The 21,315-nt window shown below is 47.0% G+C and overlaps 1 protein-coding gene across 1 annotated transcript in view; it reads left to right on the plus strand.

Annotated features, from left to right (window-relative positions):
- The window catches only part of mamdc2a (MAM domain containing 2a), a 110,765-nt gene that overhangs the window by 24,157 nt on the left and 65,293 nt on the right, over positions 1–21,315 (plus strand). Inside the window, exons 4-5 of the mRNA XM_078213971.1 lie at positions 16,491–16,575; positions 18,843–18,980. Of these exons, the coding sequence (XP_078070097.1) occupies positions 16,491–16,575; positions 18,843–18,980 (223 nt within the window). The remainder of the gene's footprint in view (positions 1–16,490; positions 16,576–18,842; positions 18,981–21,315) is intronic.

The following is a 21,315-nucleotide window of genomic DNA, read 5'->3' on the forward strand; positions in this document are numbered from 1 at the left end:
CACGTATTTCCCCTGCTAATCCCCCTAACCTATTCATCTTTGGACACTAAGGGGCAATTTCGCATGGCCAATCCACTAAACTTACACATCTTTGGACAGTAAGGGGAAATTTAGCGTGGCCAATCCACCTAACCTGCACATCTTTGGAGTGTGGGAGGAAACCAGAGCACCCATGGGGCTAAAGGGATCAAGGGATATGGGAGGAAGGGGGAAATCAGGCGATTGAATTCACTGATCAGCCATGATCAAGATGAATGGCAGAGCAGACTGAAGGGCCGAATGGCCTACTCCTGCTTCTAATTTCTATGTTTCACCCGGAGGAAACCCACGCAGGCATGGGGAAAACGTGCAGACTCCACACAGACAGTGACCCAAGGCTGGGATTGAACCTGGGCCCCTAGGGCTGTGAGACGGCAGTGCTAATCTCCGGCTGTTGTGTAGTCCCAATATCCATGGCTCCATCATTACTGGCCTCGCCTTTAGATTCCTGTGCGTCAAGCTCTGGAATTCTCTTCCTAAACCTCTCCAAATCTCTCTCTTCCGTAAGATGCTTCTTAAAAGCAACCTCTGTGACCAAGCTTTTGGTCACTTGTTCCCCTAACATCTCCTTATGTGGCTCAGGGCCTAGTATTGAATGGTCATTGCTCCTGTGAAGAGCCTGGGGACGTTCCGCTGTGATAAAAACATGGCCTGAGATTTTCCAGTCCTGCCCACTGCATGGATTTTCCAGTTCTGCTGAAAGTTAGTGGACCTTCGGTTAGCCCACTGCATTCCACCCCTCCCCCCTCCCCCCCCCCCACCGCAGTGAAAATCTTCTGTTGTTGTTATGCTGGGCAAAATGGGGCACTGATGGTACAGCACATGTTCGGAATGCTGCTGAGAGACACTGAATTCTCAAAGGGTTAGTTAGGACTCTGAGATCATAGAATCATAGAATCATAGAAACCCTACAGTGCAGAAGGAGGCCATTCGGCCCATCGAGTCTGCACCGACCACAATCCCACCCAGGCCCTACCCCCACATATTTACCCGCTAATCCCTCTAACCTACGCATCCCAGGACTCTAAGGGGCAATTTTTAACCTGGCCAATCAACCTAACCCGCACATCTTTGGACTGTGGGAGGAAACCGGAGCACCCGGAGTAAACCCACGCAGACACGAGGAGAATGTGCAAACTCCACACAGACAGTGACCCGAGCCGGGAAGATATTGAATAGAATTTGCTGAGATGCTTCTGATAATGGAAGCTGGTTTGGACATTTCCCTGCTCCATCCATTTGAGCTCAGTGAGGTAATTACCCGGTAGCTTGGTGCAATGGACTCTCAGGGCTCAGGGCTTTGTCGAAGGAAAGTAGCTACAGTGAGCGACAATTTCATTTTTACCAAAAAGTCACGAATGTAAAGCTTTGCCAGTCTCATTTGGGGGTGTTAGCACCACATTAGACTCAATACATCAGCCAGTATCCGTGGAGAGAGGAAAACAGTGTGAATGTGTGGGATTTTCCAGCTGCGCGCACCCTGGAAATTCTCACCCAAGGTCAGTGGACCTGTAAATGGTTCAGAAATGCTGATTCCCGTGGCGGGCGGGACCAGAAAATCTCACCCAACATTTCGGCTCAATCACCTCTCTTTATCTGAAGCATTGGCTCAACTTCCATTGGCTCAACTTCCATTGGCTCAACTTCCATTGGCTCAACTTCCATTGGCTCAACTTTAACTTGTTAAAATTGAGTGGGTTTTGATTGAGTTACAAATAGACCCATTAACTAACTAATTAACAAACTCTCTCTCTCGCTCCCTCCCTCTCGCTCCCTCTCTCCGTCACCCTCTCTCGCTCCCTCTCTCTTGGTTGCCCTCTCTCGCTTCCTCTCTGTCGCTCCCTCCCTCTCGCTCCCTCTCTCCGTCACCCTCTCTCGTTCCCTCTCTCCGTCGCCCTCTCTCGCTCCCTCTCCCTTGCTCCCTCTCTTTCACTCACCCTACATCTCACTCCCTTTCCCTCTTGTTCCTCTCCCTCTCGCTTCCCCACTCTCTCACTCCCCCTCTCTCTTGCACCCGCTCCCTCTCACTCCCCCACCTTCTCACCCCCTCTCCCTCTTATTCCCCCTCTCCCTCTCACTCCCCTTCCTCTCACTCCCCCTCCCTTTCACTCCCCCATCCTCTCACCCCCCTCCTTCTCACTCCCCCTCTCCCTCTCACTCCTCCCTCCTTCTCTCTCCCCCTCCCTCTCACTCCCCCTCCCTCTCATTCCCCCACCCTCTCACCCCCTCTCCCTCGCACTCCCCCCTCCCTTGCACTCCCCCTCTCCCTCGCACTTCCCTTCTCTCTTGCTCCCCCTCCCTCTCGCTCCCCGTCTCTCTCACTCCCCTTCTCTCTTGCTCCCCCTCTCTTGCTCCCCCTCTCTTGCTCCCCCTCTCTCGCTCCCCCTCTCTCTCTCTCCCCACCTCTCTGTTCCCCTCTCTCTCTCGCTCCCCTTCTCCCTTGCTCCCCCTCACTCATTCCCCTCTCTCTCACTCCCCCCTCTCTCACCCCCCTCTCTCTCTTGCTCCCCCTCTCTCTTGCTCTCCCCCTCTCTCTCTCTCCCCCCCTCTCTCACTTCCCCTCTCTCTCTCGCTCTCCTTCTCTCACTCCCCTTCTCTCGCTCTCCCTCTCTCGCTCGCCCTCTCTCACTCCCCTTCTCTCTTGTCCCCCCTCTCTCTCACTCCCTCTCTCCCTCTCTCTCCCCCTCTCTCTTGCTCCCCCTCACTCTCGCTCCCCCGCCCTCTCGCTCCACCTCCCTCTCGCTCCCCCTCTCACTCCCCTTCTTTCTTGCTCCCCCTCTCTCGCTTCCCCTCTCTCCCCTTCTCTCTCTCCCCCCGCTCTCTCTCTCCCCCCTCTCTCTCTCGCTCCCCTTCTCTCTTGCTCCCCTTCTCTTGTTTCCTCTCTCTCTCGCTCCCCCTCTCTCTCAATCTCCCCTCTCTCTCTCTCCCCCCTCTCTCTCGCTTCCCCTCTCTCTCTCGCTCTCCCCCCTCTCTCTTCCCTCTCTCTCGCTCCCCCTCTCTCTCTCACTCCCCATCTCCCTCTTGCTCTCCCTCTCGCTCCCCTGCTTAGAACACAGAACAGGCCCTTCGGCCCACGATGTTGTGCCGAGCTTCATCTGAAACCAAGATAAGAACATAAGAACATAAGAAATAGGAGCAGGAGTAGGCCATCTGGCCCTTCGAGCCTGCCCCGCCATTCAACAAGATCATGGCTGATCTGAAGCGAATCAGTTCCACTTACCCGCCTGCTCCCCATATCCCCTAATTCCCTTATCGATCAGAAAACTATCTACCCGTGTCTGACTCCACTATCACTGCAGGCAGTCCATTCCACACCCCAACCACTCTCTGAGTAAAGAACCTACCTCGGACATCCTTCCTATACCTCCCACCATGAACCCTATAGTTACGCCCCCTTGTAATAGCTCCATCCACCCGAGGAAATAGTCTTTGAACGTTCACTCTATCCATCCCCTTCATCATTTTATAAACCTCTATTAAGTCACCCCTCAACCTCCTCCGCTCCAGAGAGAACAGCCCTAGCTGCCTCAACCTTTCCTCATAAGACCTACCCTCCAAACCAGGCAGTATCCTGGTAAATCTCCTTTGCACTCTTTCCAGTGCTTCCACATCCTTCTTATAGTGAGGTGACCAGAAGTGCACACAATATTCCAAATGTGGTCTCACCAAGGTCCTGTACAGTTGCAGCATAACCCCACGGCTCTTAAACTCCAACCCCCTGTTAATAAAAGCTAACACTATAGGCCTTCTTCACAGTTCTATCCACTTGAGTGGCAACCTTCAGAGATCTGTGGATATGACCCCAAGATCTCTCTGTTCCTCCACAGTCTTCAGAACCCTACCTTTCACCCTGTAATCCACATTTAAATTTGTCCTACCAAAATGAATCACCTCACATTTGTCAGGGTTAAACTCCATCTGCCATTTTTCAGCCCAGCTTTGCATTCTATCTATGTCTCTTTGCAGTCTACAACAGCCCTCCACCTCATCCACTACTCCACCAATTTTGGTGTCATCTGCAAATTTACTGATCCACCCTTCAGCCCCCTCCTCCAAGTCATTGATAAAAATCACAAATAGCAGAGGACCAAGCACTGATCCTTGTGGCACTCCGCTAGCAACCTGCCTCTAGTCCGAAAATTTTCCATCCACCACCACCCTCTGTCTTCAATCAGATAGCCAGTTACCTATCCAATCGGCCAACTTTCCCTCTATCCCACACCTCCTTACTTTCATCATAAGCCGACCATGGGGGACCTTATCAAACGCCTCACTAAAATCCATGTATATGACATCAACTGCCCTACCTTCATCAACACACTTAGTTACCTCCTCAAAAAATTCTATCAAATTTGTGAGGCACGACTTGCCCTTCACGAATCCATGCTGACTATCCTGGATTAATCCGCATCTTTCTAAATGGTCGTAAATCCCATCCCTAAGGACCTTTTCCATCAACTTACCAACCACCAAAGTAAGACTAACCGGCCTATAATTACCAGGGTCATTTCTATTCCCTTTCTTAAACAGAGGAACAACATTCGCCACTCTCCAGTCCTCTGACACTATCCCCGTGGACAGTGAGGACCCAAAGATCAAAACCAAAGGCTCTGCAATCTCATCCCTTGCCTCCCACAGAATCCTAGGATATATTTCATCAGGCCCAGGGGACTTATTGACCTTCAGTTTATTCAAAACTGCTAGTACATCCTCCATCCGAACATCTACTTCCTCCAGCCTATTACCCTGTAACACCTTCTCTTCCTCAAAAACATGGCCCCTCTCCTTGTTGAACACTGAAGAAAAGTATTCATTCATCACCTCTCCTATCTCTACTGACTCCATACACAAGTTCCCACTACTGTCCTTGACCGGCCCTAACCTCACCCTGGTCATTCTTTTATTCCTCACATAAGAGTAAAAAGCCTTGGGGTTTTCCTTGATCCGACCCGCCAAGGACTTCTCATGCCCCCTCCTAATTCCTAGCCAAGTTTCCTACATTACAGCAGTAACTGTACTTCTAAGTACGTTATTGGCTGTAAAGCACTTTGGGATGTTCTGAGGTTGTGAAAGACACTACAGAAAAGAAAGACCTTGAGTTTTTCTTCTTAATTCAGAAACTCAATCCCGTTGCTGATTTTATTGGGTAGGTAGAATGTCAATCATTCTTATCCTACAGTATCTTGCCTTCAAGGTGTTAGAATGAGGGAGTAAAACAGGATGTGGGGAACTGGGACATTTTCATTATTTTATGATATTATGGCAAGGCAGTTTGGTTATAACTGTTGCTCTGTGAACGAAACCAGTTCAATGATTCCTATGTGGCCTCAGGACAAAAACATAGCAACAAGTGGAGGTCACCGGGGGAGGTGATGGCCTAGTGGTATTATCGCTTAGATGAGGCCTTCCGTGCTCGTTGGGCCCCGGAGGGACTGGGGTGCATTATTGACCCGTTTAATTTTGGATTTGATGTTTTAAGTTTCTTTTACATTTTGTTTTTTGCTTGTTTCGGGTGGTCCCCTGCACCCCCATTTTTAAGGGGCTTTCCCTTTTACTCTGTCCCTCAGTTTGTTTGATTTAGTTTATTTGATTAACCAAAAATGATTGGCAGGAAAGTGGAGTTGATGGAAAATGGCCAGTCGTAATTTTATTGATTGGGACAGCAGGTTTCAATGGGCTGCGTTGCCTACACCTGATTCAACTTCTTACGGATAGCCGTATAACTATGTTCTCCAATGACACAAAGACTGATGATCCAATAGGTGGTAGTGTAGACAGAAGCATAAAATTACAAAGCGACATCGATACATTGAATGAATAGACGAAAGTGTGGCAGATAGATTTCAATGCAGGTCAATGTAAGGTCATCCATTTTCAAACAAAACGGTATTATTTAAACGGTGAGAAGAGAGAAGATCCAAAGAGATTTAGGGATCCATATACACAGGTCACAAAAATACAGTGGTCAGGTTTGAAAAGTAAGTATTGAAGTAGAACGTCTAGAGGACTTGAATATAAAGGGAGGATGTTTTACTACAGATACTTAAAACTCTGGTTCAAACACATCTGGAACAGTGTGTACAGCCCTGGGCACGGCACCTTCTAAAGGATGTACTGGCCTTGGAAGGATTGTAGTGTGGGTTCACCAGAATGTCACCAGGTCCAAGGACTAAATTATAAGGAACCATTACAGCAACCAAACTTGTAATCCCTGGAATATTGTAATAAAGGCAGACAAATATTTTTCATGTTAACCTTCTGTGTGCAAGGACGCTTAAATCTTTCGGAATACCAACATTAATTCATCTTTCATCCTTTTAAAAATATATATTTTTCATTTTTCCTGCCAAGGTGGATAATGTCATTCTCCCCAAGGTGGAGGGGGGGGGGGAGGAGGTGGGGGGCACAATAGCACAGTGGTTAGCACTGCTATTTCACAGTGCCAGGGACCCGGGTTCCTGGCTTGGGTCACTATCTGTGTGGAGTTTGCATGTTCTCCCCGTGTCTGTGTGGGTTTCCTCCGGATGTTCCAGTTTCCTCCCACATTCTGAAAGACGTGTTGGTTAGATGCATTGACGCGAACAAGTGTTGGACTGTGGCGACTAGGGGAATTTCGCAGTAACTTCATTGCAGTGTAAGCCTTACTTGTGACTAATAAATAAAAACTTTAAACTTTAAAAAAAATTACACTCCATTTATCACCCCTAGCCCAGTCACCTGACCACTGTCTATCGCACTTTGGGACCTCTCTGATGACCTCCTTGTAACTTTAGGCCATGAACTCTCCATCTTGACCCCTTGTTTTAATCCAACCTTTTGGTCCCAGTGTCCATCCCTCCTCCCCACAGGGCCATCTGTCACTTGTTCTCAAGTTTTGCTTTCACACAGCACTGATCCTTGTTCTGCTATTAACACATTCTGCTATCTCACCTTAATGCCACTACCCACACCTTCTCTGTTTTTTAATTCTATCACTAACACTCCCTTTGCCTTGTGCCCCTAACATCTTTGCCAAATCTCTCCTCGCTCCCTGACCCATTGTACTCCACTTGCCCCATTCCCCTGTTAGACAGGGTGCAATACATCACATTTCGCCCACTCTCTAACTCTGAAAAAGAATCATACATACTGCGAATTCTCTCCGACCTCTCCACGGCTGGGGTTTTCCAGTCCCGCTGCAGTGAATGGAGATTCGGCTGAGCGCCAAATTCTCCATTCTCCCTGGCAGTGGTGGCCGGAGACCGGAGAAATCTGGCCGTCATCTCCATTTCTCTCTCCACAGATGCTGCCAGACCTGCTGAATTTTTCCAGCATTTTCTGCTTTTATTTCATATTTCCAGCAGTACTTTGTTTTTGTGTTTAGCTCACTGTCTCACATAGCTCGATATTGCCAACTAATTTGGATATATTAGACTTGATCCCCTCCTCTGTTGTACATAGCTGAGGTGTAAGCACTGACCCTTGTGGTACTCTGCCGTCAACTCAAAAATGAACTGTTCATTCCTCCTCCCTGTTTTCTGTCCGTTTGTTTTTGGGAGCTGGCTGCACACAAATTGGTTGCAGCATTCCCAGCATTACAACAGCGGCGGCAATTCAAATATATATCATTGGCTATAAAATGCTTTGTGATGCCCTGTGGTCTTTCCTTTTATTAACCAATCTTTGATCTGTGCTAGTATTCCCTCCTCCCCATTCTTTAAGCCCTTTATTTATTTATATACTAGTGTCACAAATAGACTAACATTAACACTGCAATGAAGTTGCTATGAAAATCTCCGAGTTGCCACACTCTGCCGCCTGTTCGGGTACACTGAGGGAGAATTTAGCTTGGCCAATGCACCTAACCTGCACGTCTTTCAGACTGTGGGAGGAAACTGGAGCACCCGGAGGAAACCCACGCAGACACGGGGAGAACACACAGACTCCACACAGACAGTGACCCAAGTCAGGAATCGAACACAGGTTCCTGGCCCTGTGAGGCAGCAGTGCTGACCACTATGCCACCATGCCAACCCTTTTATGTAAATTGTCTTCCACAAGACTTACCAAGCATTTTTTTTCAATTCCTCATCAGTAGAGTTTGGAGTCACTTTGGGAGCTGGTGTGAATGGTTCAGATCTGGGCTGTCATTTTGACAGTTCGGGTCACGCTGTTATATAGTTGGGCTTGAGGTTGTGAGGTTGGATCTGACTGGATTGACCTGCAGAGGGCTGACATGGGCCAGATGGGCCTAATAGCCTCCTTCTGTCCTGTTATGACTCTGAGTCAGGTTGGGTAAGAAGGGAAAGGAAGCAACTCCCAATATGTAATCGTTGGGCAACATGAAAGTGGTGATAGGTTGGCTTTTCCATTTCCTGGTAGTTCAAAGATGTTTCTGATATGACCAATCCAATACAGCAGCAACTCCAAACCAAGCTATGTGACATGTGCATGTCGATGTTGTGGTGCTAATTACAAGCTCTGGTGACATCTCTGTGCAAGAAATACTTTATGACTTGTCACTAAACGGCTGCCTGATGTTTGATGTCAAACCAAAAAAAATCCATCCTAAATTCTTCAAGTGGATTTTACAACATGCTGGTACCATCACGAATCAGTGAAGGAGCCAAGGCTTAGTCCTTTTACAACCTAGTGCCAAACCCGTGGCAGGAACCGCATGAGCAGCTCAGGAAATTAGTTGACAAAATGGAAACCGTATGTTTGCATCATTCTGTAATTTCCAACATCTGTAGATTTTTTCTGTTGTTGTTGCTTTTTTTTTTCGAACATGAGAGAGAATTGGAATCAGAAGATATGTAGGCCGGAATGTTACCTCCCCGCCCGCCATGGGAATCAGAGCGGGCCAGGGGGCAGACCCATGGAAAGGTCTGTTGACCTCGGGTGGGATTTTACGGTTTCGGGACGAGTGAGGCCATAAAATCTCACCCATAGACTTTACTCATTGGATATGGGCATCACTGGTAAGTGACCAGCCTTAGCTGTTGCTGGGAAGATGATGGTGAGTCATTGTATTGAATATAACTGAGTGGCTTGCTAGGCTATTTCAGAGAGAGAGTTAAGAGTCAACCACATTGCAACCCGGGCAACGATGGTAGATTTCCTTCCCTAAGGGACATTAGTGAATCCAATGGGTTTTTATAAAAATCGCCAATGGTTTCACGGTCATCATGATTGAGATTAACTTCTTAATTCCAGATCATTGAATTTGATGGGGTTTGAAGCTACGTATTGTCAGCTAGGCTTCAAGGTTTCCTGTGTAGTCATGTGATGTAATGACCTAACTATGTTAGGGGTTATGGGTTTTACACAAAAAGAAAACAAAACATGGTTAGCACATGTAGATTTTAACCATCAAAAGATGTTTTATTGAGAGATGCCCTCTGCACTGCACAGTACACAAAACTGAAAGTAAAACAGCAGCCTCTGCAAACACCCTAATAGCATCACCAAGCATCATCACGTGATCAGTTCTTAAAGCAACCTGCATCCCTTTTAAATATATAACTAGGCTACCCTACCTCCTGTCAAACCCATGATTTCTGTAGACTCCATACCCGATCCAGATATTCTGCCAAAAGTTCCATAGCTCTGCCTGACCCTTTTTGTAGGATCTTTTGCATCTTCCGCACGCCAATTTCCTGCTCTCTTGGAACCATTGAATCATAGGCCACAGAGAGACCATTCAGCCCATTGTGCACGCGCCATCTCTTTGTCCGATGTACACTCACTCACTCCCCAGAGCCATTCAGCTTGTTTCTGCTTCAAGTATTTACCCAATTCTCTTTTGAAAATTACCATCGAATTTGCTTCCGTTATCCCTTCAGGCAGTGTGTACCAGATCACAACAACTCTGTGAAAATAAAATTCTCCCTCGTGTCCCCTCTGGATCTTTTACCAATTCTCTTTGCTGCAATTGGGAACAGTTTCCTCCTTGATTTGGGCAGAACAGTGGCACAGTGGTTAGCACTGCTGTCTCACAGCGCCAGGGACTCGGGTTTGATTCCCAGCTTGGGTCACTGTCTGTGTGGAGTTTGCACATTCTCCCCGTGTCTGCGTGGGTTTCCTCCGGGTGGTCCAGTTTCCTCCCACAGTCCAAAGATGTGTGGGTTAGGTTGATTGGCCATGCTAAATTGCCCCTTTGTGTCAGGGGGAATGAGCAGGGTTAATAAATGGAGTTATGGGAATAGGACAGGACCTGGATGGGATTATTGTCGGTGCAGGCTCGATGGGCCAAATGGCCTCCTTCTGCACTGTAGGGATTCTATGATTATGGTTTCAAAACCCTCCACAATTTTGAACGCCTCCATCAAACCTCCCTGTAACATTCTCTGCTCAAAGGGATTCCATTGGAATGGGTAAGGGAGTCCCGTAGTCTGTTGCAGAAGTCCTAAGATCGCACAATGCATGATTGAGCAGATGCTGGCCATATGCCAGGGGATTGCCACGCACACTTATGTTCCCTCAGAAATTGATGCCAACATTGTGGACAAACCAAGGCTGGGAAAGAAAAACAAACACCATCTTCCCCCAGATTTAAAACAACAATTGACTTTAGTTTTTAAAAAGTTTCTCTGTGGCTCAGAGAAGACAGAGAGGCCCAGGATAACACACTACGTTCCTCCCTCCTCATTTTCTGCCACCCGTGTTCTGTAATTATTCAACATCTGCTGCCTCCAAAAATACAACCCGTGGTTTTCTAACTCAGTGAGAGCTTGAAATTATTTCAGTATTGGAATTTGACGGGCTGTTCCAATGGTTTAAGGAGTGGTCCAGAGCTAAGCTGGGACGCAGAACTCGAGACTCCCAACTTTGATCCTTAATCAGTGCTACATTACCTGATTTGAGAAGTGAGCAGTGCTTAGGGGCTTCAAGACTCCTAATCCAGGGAGTGGAAAATATGAGATGGAGCAGTGTATTAGTTGAGGAGAGTGTTAGAGAGCAGATCAGAAACTCCAAGTTATTTTATGAAGTTAGCCGAGACCCCCAACTATTTTTGATTTTGGCATTAGTGTGAGCAGAAGGTGTTTCACTCCAGGTGTGATTCTATTGATCCACGAGAAAGCTTTTATCAGCACAAACTTTATTTAACAACACAGTTAAAATATAACAAAAAGAATCAGCATAATTTTTACCAATTGAAAATAATTAAACAGGACAAGGTACAGTTCTTAACACCTAGCTGTTTCTATAGTTCCAATGTAAGCAATATCTTCATAAACATAAGTCCCTCTTCAGAATAAGTCAACACAAAAAAAAACACAATTGGCTCATGTGGATACTAGATTTCCAGCCTTTTAACACCTCTGGACAGAGATCCAGACAGACACCTGTCTTTTGACTCCCCTACAGCAGTCTCCAGAGGAAGATCTAATTTTCAAACAACTGAATGTCAGAGTAAGGCACCTAGTTTCTGGTAGATCCCAGTCTCCAAATCCAGAGAGAGAAAGAGACACAGAGAGCTATTTCTCCTCTCTACAGATCCCAAACAGCAACTGAACTGGGTTTCTCTATGTGAGCCTAGCCCCGCCCAGTCACATGACATATCCTGTCAAAATCCTAATCAAACCCCACTCTGAAAAACCCCAGGGGAAAACACTAACATAACAATCCTGCATTAACCCAGATTAAAACAAACATTCCAGCAATTAAGATCAATTATGCTGCTGTAGTAACAACAGAGGGTGTTGGCTATGGACAAAGTGGCACTGATAAATAGAAGGGACTACTAAAAAAAAATCCTGCACCAGAAACATGACACAATTAAAGTCACAGTATCCTCACAAGAGAATTGAATTGTGCCCCATGGCTATTGAACTTGCTCGCCGCAGTCAAGTAACCGGCTGAATGGGCTCAAGCACAATTAATGGCCATGTGATGGAGGTACCAGGAACTCTCTTTATTCATTCAAGAGATGTGTACTCGTCACTGAGAAGGTCAGAATTTACTGTGCCTTCCTTGAGAAGATGGTGGTGAGCTGTGTTTGTGGCTTGCGAGACAATATTGACGTGCCTCTGGAGTCGCATGATCAGATAAGGACAGCAGATTCCACCCCCCCCCCCGCCTCCCCTTCCCACACTCACACACACAATCCTGGGTTTTTTTTGCATGGTTCCCTCATTGGTGGAACAGGACCTGTTGGATGTCCTGTGTTGTTATGGTAACGAGGTCTGAAGAGGTCGATCGTGAACACTTGCTCCCAATTTCCCACAATCTCTGGGAGCCCTGGCCCAGGATGCTCAGTGCAATCAGCACTCTGGTCAGATGGTCAGAGCACAATCATTGACCAGATGGTCGGCAAGTGTCCTGAGTAGAGAGGATGGAATCTTCTGGCTGAGCGTTGATGTTCAGTATTGTGAACCCATTGGACCATAAGATAAAGGAGCAGAGTTTGGCCCATCGAGTCTGCTCTACCATTCAATAATGGCCGATAAGTTTCTCACACCCATTTTCCCACCTTCTCCCGGTAACCTTTGATCCCCTTATCAATCAAGAACCTATCTATCACTGTCTTAAATATACTCAGTGACCTGGCCTCCACAGCCTTCTATAGCAATGAGTTCCATAGATTCACCCCCTCTGGCTGAAGAAATTCCTCCTCATCTCAGTTCTAAAGGGTTATCCCGCTCATAGACCTGAGTGATTGCAAACAATAAGGACCTTCTGACTGATGGAGATTAACCCGTGGAATACCCCAGTCCCAGAAGCCCAGCTGTAGACCATTCATTTGCAAGATCTTTGAGCTATGCTCAACTCACAGAATAACACAACACAGTCCATCATGCCTTTTACGGGTTCTTTGTAAATCTATCCAGTTGGTCATATTCCCTTTATCCCCTATCCTGGAAGTTTTTACCCTCCAAGCATTTATCCAATTTCCTTTTGAAAGTTATTATTGAGTCTGCTTCTACCGCCCTTTCAGTAAGCGCATTCTAGATCACAACAACTCGCTGTGCAAAATAAATGTTTCCTCATGTTGCTTCTGGTTCTTTTGGCAATGACCTTAAACCAGTGCCCCATGGCTACTGAACTCGCTGCCAGTGGAACAGTTTCTTCTTATTTACTCTGTCAAAATCAGTTTGAACCGTGCTTATCCAAATCTTCTCTTTTCTTGAAGAAGGACAATCCCCATTTGATTTGATTTGATTTGATTTATTATTGTCAAATGTATTAATGTGCGCTATACAGGCAAAGTATCCCATTCACAGAGAAGGAAAGGACAGGGTGCAGAATGTAATGTTACAGTCATAGCTAGGGTGTAGAGAAAGATCAATTTAATGCGAGGTAGGTCCATTCAAAAGTCTGATGGCAGCAGGGAAGAAGCTGTTCTTGAGTCGGTTGGTACGTGACCTCACACTTTTGTATCTTTTTCCGATGGAAGAAGGTGGAAGAGAGAATGTCCAGGTGCATGGGGTCCTTAATTATGCTGGCTGCTTTGCCGAGGCAGCGGGAAGTGTAGACAGAGTCAATGGATGGGAGGCTGGTTTGCGTGATGGATTGGGCTACATTCACGACCGTTTGTAGTTCCTTGCGGTCTTGGGCAGAGCAGGAGCCATACCAAGCTGTGATACAAATGGTCCCTTAGTGTCAGGAGGATTAGAATGGTAAATATGTGGGGTTATGGGGTAGGGCTTGGGTGGGATTGTTGTCGGTGCAGGCTGGATGGGCCGAATGGCCCCCTTATGCACTATAAGGCTGCACTGTAAGGATTCTGTGATTCTATGAGACGTGATGTGACGATGCCGGCATTGGACTGGTGTGGGCACAGTAAGAAGTCTCACAACACCAAGTTAAAGTCCAACAGGTTTATTTGGAATCATGAGCTTTCAGAGTGCTGCTCCTTCACTCACCCGATGAAGGAGCGGCACTCCGAAAACTCGTGCTACCAAATAAACCTGTTGGACTTTAACCTGGTGTTGCGAGACTGCTTACTGTGAGATGTTAACACTGTTTCTTGCTCCCATGCTGCCAGATCTGCTGAGTTTTTCCAGCAATTCAGATCTTTAATATTCTCAGCATTTTGCTTTCATTGCTCTTTACACAACTGAAGTTCACCCTTGTGGTACCAATACACCAAGTCACATCGACACGCTATCCTTAAAGCTGCAGTCAAAAGGCCCAGGAAGGAGATGAGGCCATGTCTGAGACTTTCCATAGAGGAAGAAATCTTTCAGATATAGCACCTCTCAGAACCTCAGGACAAAGTATTGTTGGCGGGAAATAATGAATCTGGTTTCTTAAAATTTCTTCAAGAAAATAGTGAGTATGGGTTATTAAGGGATCCCTATGAAGATTAAATGTCTCATCACAAGGGAGCAGGGAATCCTTATAAAACTGGTAGAAAGTTTAAGTAAAATTCCACAGTTAGGGGAAAAAAAGCACGTTGATTTAAACAAAGACTGCCAGTTTAAATTTTAAAGTTTATTTATTAGTGTCATAAGTAGGCTTACATTAAGACTGCAATGAAGTTACTGTGAAAATCCCCTAGTCGCCACACTCCGGTGCCTGTCTGGGTACACTGAGGGAGAATTTAGCATGGCCAATCCGCCTAACCAGCACATCTTTCAGACTGTGGGAGGAAAGGAGCACCCGGAGGAAACCCACGCAGACACGGGGAGAACGTGCAGACTCCCCACAGACAGTGACCCAAGCCGGGAATCGAACCCAGGTCCAGCTGGGTGCTGGCTCCACAGCTAGCTTGTATGTCTAATGACCTCTTTAAGACTTAGATGCCCTGAATTAGCAGACAAAGCGAGCAGTGCAAGGCCAAAGCCTGGTAGCAATAAATGCTGGGGAAGGGGTGATGGGGAACTGAAGGGAGATAAGAAAGTCGGATGGTTCTTAGGATAGCAGACACCCTGCCTTATGATCATCTGCAAATTGTTTAAAGAGAAACCTAAGCCAGACAATGTTGGAATGTAAATAATTCCAACATGAACCTACATGTATGGTTCCTCAGCTAAGGAGAGTCTGCCTCAGAACACCTTGTGTTCTCCCAATGCATTGGCTAATAAACGACCGTTCTGTACCGGGTCTCCTGAAACATAGCAGCCAGTTTGTACACAGTAAGGTCCCCACACAGCAATGTAACGATGACCAAATAACCTGTTTTTAATTAGGTTGGTTGAAAGGTAATGATCGGGATTCTCACCCTAACTCTAACCCTAAAGGCCGGAATTCTCCGGCCGTTCCCGCTGGCTGGCGGGTTCTCTGGACCCATCAATGGCCCACTCACTGCCGCGGCTTTCCCAGAGGTGTGGGGTGGGTTCAGTGGGGATTTCCATTGACAGGGGCGGGACCAGAAGATCCCACTGCCAGAGAACGGCACGCCATCTTCCGAGGCTGAGAACCCCGCTAAGGGGAGACCAGAGGGCCCAATATCTGACCAGGTCCTTCTTTGAAACAATGCCATGGGAGTTTTTACATCCACCCGAGGAGGGAGACTGGGCCTCAAACCTAACAGTTCAACTGAAAGACAACATCTTCGACAGTGCAGCACCCCTTCAGTACGAGATCTTGCCCCTAAGTGATTTGACTTGATTTAATTTGATTTGATTTATTATTGTCACATGTATAAGTATACAGTGAAAAGTATTGTTTCTTGCGTGCTATACAGACAAAGCATACTGTTCATAGAGAAGGAAAGGAGAGAGTGCAGAATGTAGTGTCATAACTAGGGTGTGGAGAAAGATCAACTTAATGCAAGGTAGGTGCATTCAAAAGTCTGATGGCAGCAGGGAAGAAGCTGTTCTTGAGTCGGTTGGTATGTGACCTCAGACTTTTGTATCTTTTTCCCAACGGAAGAAGGTGGAAGAGAGAATGTCTGGGGTGCGTGGGGTCCTTAATTAAGCTGGTGCTTTGCCAAGGCAGCAGGAAATGTAGACAAAGTCAATGGATGGGAGGCTGGTTTGCGTGATGGATTAGATTACATTCACAATCTTTTGTAGTTTCTTGCGGTCTTGGGCAGAGCAGGAGCCATACCAAGCTGTGATCCAACCAGAAAGAATGCTTTCAATGGTGCATCTGTAAAAGTTGGTGAGAGTCATAGCTGACATGCCAAATTTCCTTAGTCTTCTAAGAAAGTAGAGGCATTGGTGGGACTTGAACCCAGTAACCGTCTGGCTCAGAGGCTAGAATGCAGCTCCCTGAGCCACGACAGACATGAGAAGGAGGATTTGTGCTGCTATCTTCCCCGCTGGTGTCCTTTCCCTCTCAACACCCAAACAAGACTTTGGAAGAAAAATTGGGTGCGATATCTTCAAGAGAGGGGGAGAGAAAAGGGCGGAATTAGGGAAAATAGAAAGTGACAACTACAGTAACTTCAATATATTGTCACATCAACTGAGAATCAGTTTGTAAAAAATATAACTCCATTTGTTACAATGCAGCTAAGTTCCGTAAGGAATCATTATTTATAAATGCTGACATTAATGCTTCTTCCTACTTTTGCTCAGATCATTCTAGAAGGTGTAGTCCTCGCAGATCCAAAGGCCAGCATTGCAGTTTTTGAAATTAACATCACTCCTGGCTTTTGCATTGGTGAGTTTATTTCACTATATCAGTAAAAATAAACTTAAGAACAGTTAAACTGCTCTGTTAATCATTGAATATCTAGAGCCATTATCGAATCTAAAGAATTGGAGACAAAAGATTTGTCAAATAAAAGCTGTTAAAGAAAAGCACCCATCCTGCAATGCACAATTTCAATTTTAATCAATTGTTAACTTAAAAAAAAAAGAACAGTCGTAGACCATTCAGCCTCTCCAGCCAGTAAGATCATTGACTGATCTTCTATCTCCGCTTCACTTTCTTCCCGATCGCTATAACCCTCAAGATTCAAAAATCTATCAATCTTCTATTAATTCATTGTCCACCTCCAATTGTCCTTGAACTGAGTGGCTTTCTAGGCCATTTCAGAGTCAACCACACATTGCTGTGGGTCTGGAGTCATAGAATCCCTACTATGCAGAAGCAGGCCATTTGGCCCATTGAGTCTGCATTGACACCAATCCCACCTAAGCCCTATCCCTGTAACCCCACATATTTACCCCACTAATCCCTCTAACCTACACATCCCGGGACACTAAGGGGAAATTTAGCATGGCCAATGCACCTAACCTGCACATCTTTGGACTGTGGGAGGAAACCAGAGCACCCAGAGGAAACCCATGCAGACACAGGGAGAATGTGCAAACTCCACATCGACAGTGACCCAAGCTGGGAATCGAACCCAGGTCTCTAGAGCTGTGAAGCAGCAGTGCTAACCACTGTGCCACCATGCCACCCATGTAGATGTAGATCACATGTAGATCACATGTAGGCCAGACCAGGTAAGAACCAGGTAAGGACGGCAAATTTTCTTCCCTAAAGGACATTAGTGGATGAGTTTTTCCGACAATGGTTTCATGGTCAGTGTAATGGCTCAGGAAACCTGACTGGAAAATAATATAGTTCATTGCAGAATGCAAAGTAAAACCACTACCGTGGTGCACACATACATGTCTTTGCCTTGTTAAGCAAGCCCAGTCCTGGGCCTGCCTTATAAAAGACTTAGGTGATGTGTTCCAGCTGGGCAGGCCACTGCCTGTTACCAGGGGAACTCGTACTCAACATACCCCACAGGGAGATTAATCAGTGATTCCCATTGGAGCTCGTGGGGGTTATCAGAGTCATCATTAGACTTATAAATCAAATTTCACATCTGCTGTGGTGGGATTCGAACCCAGGTCCCCAGCGCGTTACCCTGGATCTCTGGATTACTAATTCATTCAGAATGCCACGACGCCACCGCCTCCACTTTAACCTTGAATATATTCAGTGGCGAATTTCAGATTTCTGAGTGTAATTAAATATTTTTAGGGTCGCTGGATGTATTCCGGTAGCTTTCCCCAACTGACCTCTCGGGGGGGTGTTTTCCCATTCCGCCCATCACGGGAATTGTAGCAGGCTGGCGGGGGACCATTGGAAAGGTCTGTTGACCTCGGAGTTTCTGGTTTTTGGGCAAATGTGGCCAGAAAATCCCACCCCTCATCTCTGACCCAGTCAGAATAGCCCCCCCCGCCTGCGCCCCCCCCCCCCCCACTCCCCCCCCCCCCCCCCCCCGCCCCCCACCACCCTGTCCCCATAGTGTTTAAAGGAAATGTAAAAGTATTTTTTTTCGTGCCCTGATTCGGGTGTTCCTTGCAGCAATGTCCTGGAGACTCCGCGGTAACCCTGGAAGGTTGGTAACACCTGCTCCAGACCCCAGGTTGGATATAATTCAGGTGCCCGCAAGGCCAAATACACCCCCCAATATACACCCCCAAAATACACCCTGCAATATACACCCCAATATACTCCACCCAATATACACCCCAATATACTCCCCAATATACACCCCCAAAATACACCCTGCAATATACACCCCAATATACTCCACCCAATATACACCCCAATATACTCCCCAATATACACCCCCAAAATACACCCTGCAATATACACCCTGTAATATACACCCGCAATATACACTTCCCAGTATACGCCACCCAATATACATCCTGTAATATACACCCCATAATATACACCCTGCAATATACATCTCACAATATACACCCCATAATATACATCCCGCAATATACACCCCATAATATACACCCTGCAATATACGCACCCTGCGATATACACCCCATAATATACACCCTGCAATATACCAGGACATAAAGGGCAGCTGTGTCCAATTTCCAGTAAGCTTTAGGGTTTGATTCTATGGTCGGGCTCTGCGTTCAACCCCGTGACTTGCTTTACACCGAGTCTCCTTCCATTTACAGAGTGTACCTTTGAAGAAAACCACCTCTGTGGCTATAACAACCAGTGGAATCCAAACCTGAACTGGCTGGTTGGCGGAGGATCGGTCAGAGATTCACCCACAAACTTACCGACTGATCACACCTGGGATAATGAGCATGGTATGTTTCCTATTATTCCAGCATTTTAGATTGGCTAAAACTAAAATCGACTCTTATCATTTTAGGGAGACAGTGGTGTCATGGTAATATCGCTGGACTTGTCATTCAGAGACCGAGCTTAACGCTCAGGGATAGTGGGCAGGGTTTTACAGCCTCCCCCATCCTGAAACCGTAAAACCCCGCCCAAGATTGACGGGCCTTCCCACTGTCCGCCTCTCGCCCTCTCCGATTCCCATGGTGGGCGGGGCGGTAGAATTCCAGCCTCTGGATCAAACCCTTGTTGTTGGTTTCAGTACTTTTTCATTTTGCACCAATGTCCAATCTCGAAATTGTGAAATAAATAAATAATTAAGGAGAATGCAACTTCACATTGATCAGAGCCTGGATTTGGTACCAAACCCACAGACATTCTTCAGATGTGGCCACAATGCTATTGGCTTGTGGGGAAAAGTACACTAGAGGGTCATTCTATGATCTTGTTCTCTCTCTGACTGAGTGCAGGGACGACAGAGCAGAGAAACTTGGCAGCAGTTATAAGAACATAAGAACATAAGAAATAGGAGCAGGAGTAGGCCATCTAGCCCCTCGAGCCTGCCCCGCCATTCAATAAGATCATGGCTGATCTGAAGTGGATCAGTTCCACTTACCCGCCTGATCCCGATAACCCCTAATTCCCTTACCAATCAGGAATCCATCTATCCGTGATTTAAACATATTCAACGAGGTAGCCTCCACCATTTCAGTGGGCAGAGAATTCCAGAGATTCACTACCCTCTGAGAGAAGAAGTTCCTCCTCAACTCTGTCCTAAACTGACCCCCCTTTATTTTGAGGCTGTGCCCTCTAGTTCTAGTTATCACAGATTCACCGAATCCCTACAGTGCAGAAGGAGGCCATTTGGCCCATTGCGTCTGCAACGACCACAATCCCACACAGGCACTATCCCCGTAACCCCACATATTTACCCTGCTAATCCCCCGACACATGGGTCAATTTAGCATGGTCAATCAACCTAATCCCCTCTAACCTATGCATCCCGGGGCACTAAGGGGCAATTTAGCATGGCCAAAGCACCTGACCCACACATCTTTGGACTGTGGGAGGAAACCGGAGCACCCGGAGGAAACCCACGCAGACACTGGGAGAACATGCAGACTCCACACAGACAATGACCCAAGCCGAGAATCGAACCAGGGTCCCTGGCGCTGTGAGGCAGCAGTGCTAACCACTGCGCCACTGTGCCACCATGCTGCCCAGTGTTGGCATCAAGACTATGTTCCCTGAGGGTGCTGATCCTCCCACTGCCCAGCTATTGAGCAGTGGTGGTGCTGACACTGTTTCTACAAGAGGAAGGTAGACTCACTCCTCACTGGGGTGGAGATCACATCATATAGAAGATCTTCCGAGAGAACACTTGATCCATGCAATCTCCTGATTGTCTGAATGAGTTCAAGAGGGATTTGTGAGTGTTTCCTTTCTCCCTGTTAAAGTCTTCAGAGAGGGTGCAAAGAAAGATTCACTGAGAATGGTTTCAAATTTGAGCAACTTCAGTGACAAAGACAAGATTGGAGTCGTTGGCACTGTCCCCCTTGGAGAGGAGAAGGCTGAGAGGAGATTTGATCGAGGTGTCCAAAATCTTGAGGGGGGTCTAGACAGAGTAGATAGGGAGATCCCATTGGTGGGAAGATGGAGTATGAGGAGAGGACACAGATTTAAAGTGATTAGCAAAAGGAGCAATGGTGACACGAGAAGAAACCTTCTCATGCAGCGAGTGGTTGTGGTTCTTCAGAGAGCCAGTATGGGTGAGATGTACTGCCCGAGAGTGTGGTGGAAGCAAAGTCAATCGAAGCATTCAGGAGAGAATTGGATTATTATCGAAAAATAAGAATGTACCGAGCTCCGGGTAGAAGGCAGGGGAAGGGCACCGGATGCATTACTCATTCAGAGTAACTGAAAACACACGATGGACCAAATGGCTTCTTTCCCTGCTGTATCGATTTTGTGATTCTTATTGGCCCTGGATTTCCCCTTGTGTGTTTCCCCCTCGCCTTGTAGACCATGTGACTGGGTGGGTGGGGATGTGGTGATTGCTGGGGGCACTGGGGGCCTAGTCATGGGGGGGAGTGCGATTCCCCCAGCAGCACAGTGGGCCGGGAGACATCAGCGGAGGCCGTTTCGCGGGCTTCCCGCTTGGCGCCACGGCCTCCATGAGTCCCGCAGGCCAAGATTTCCAGCGTAATCAGCTCCGCGCCGATTTGCTGATTACAATATGGAAATCGCCTGGAATGATTCACTGCAGCTGGGTTTACAACGACTCCCCACTATACTGGGGAATAG

The sequence above is a fragment of the Mustelus asterias genome, chromosome 6, assembly GCF_964213995.1.
Source record: "Mustelus asterias chromosome 6, sMusAst1.hap1.1, whole genome shotgun sequence".
In the NCBI taxonomy this organism is placed as follows: Eukaryota; Metazoa; Chordata; class Chondrichthyes; order Carcharhiniformes; family Triakidae; genus Mustelus; species Mustelus asterias.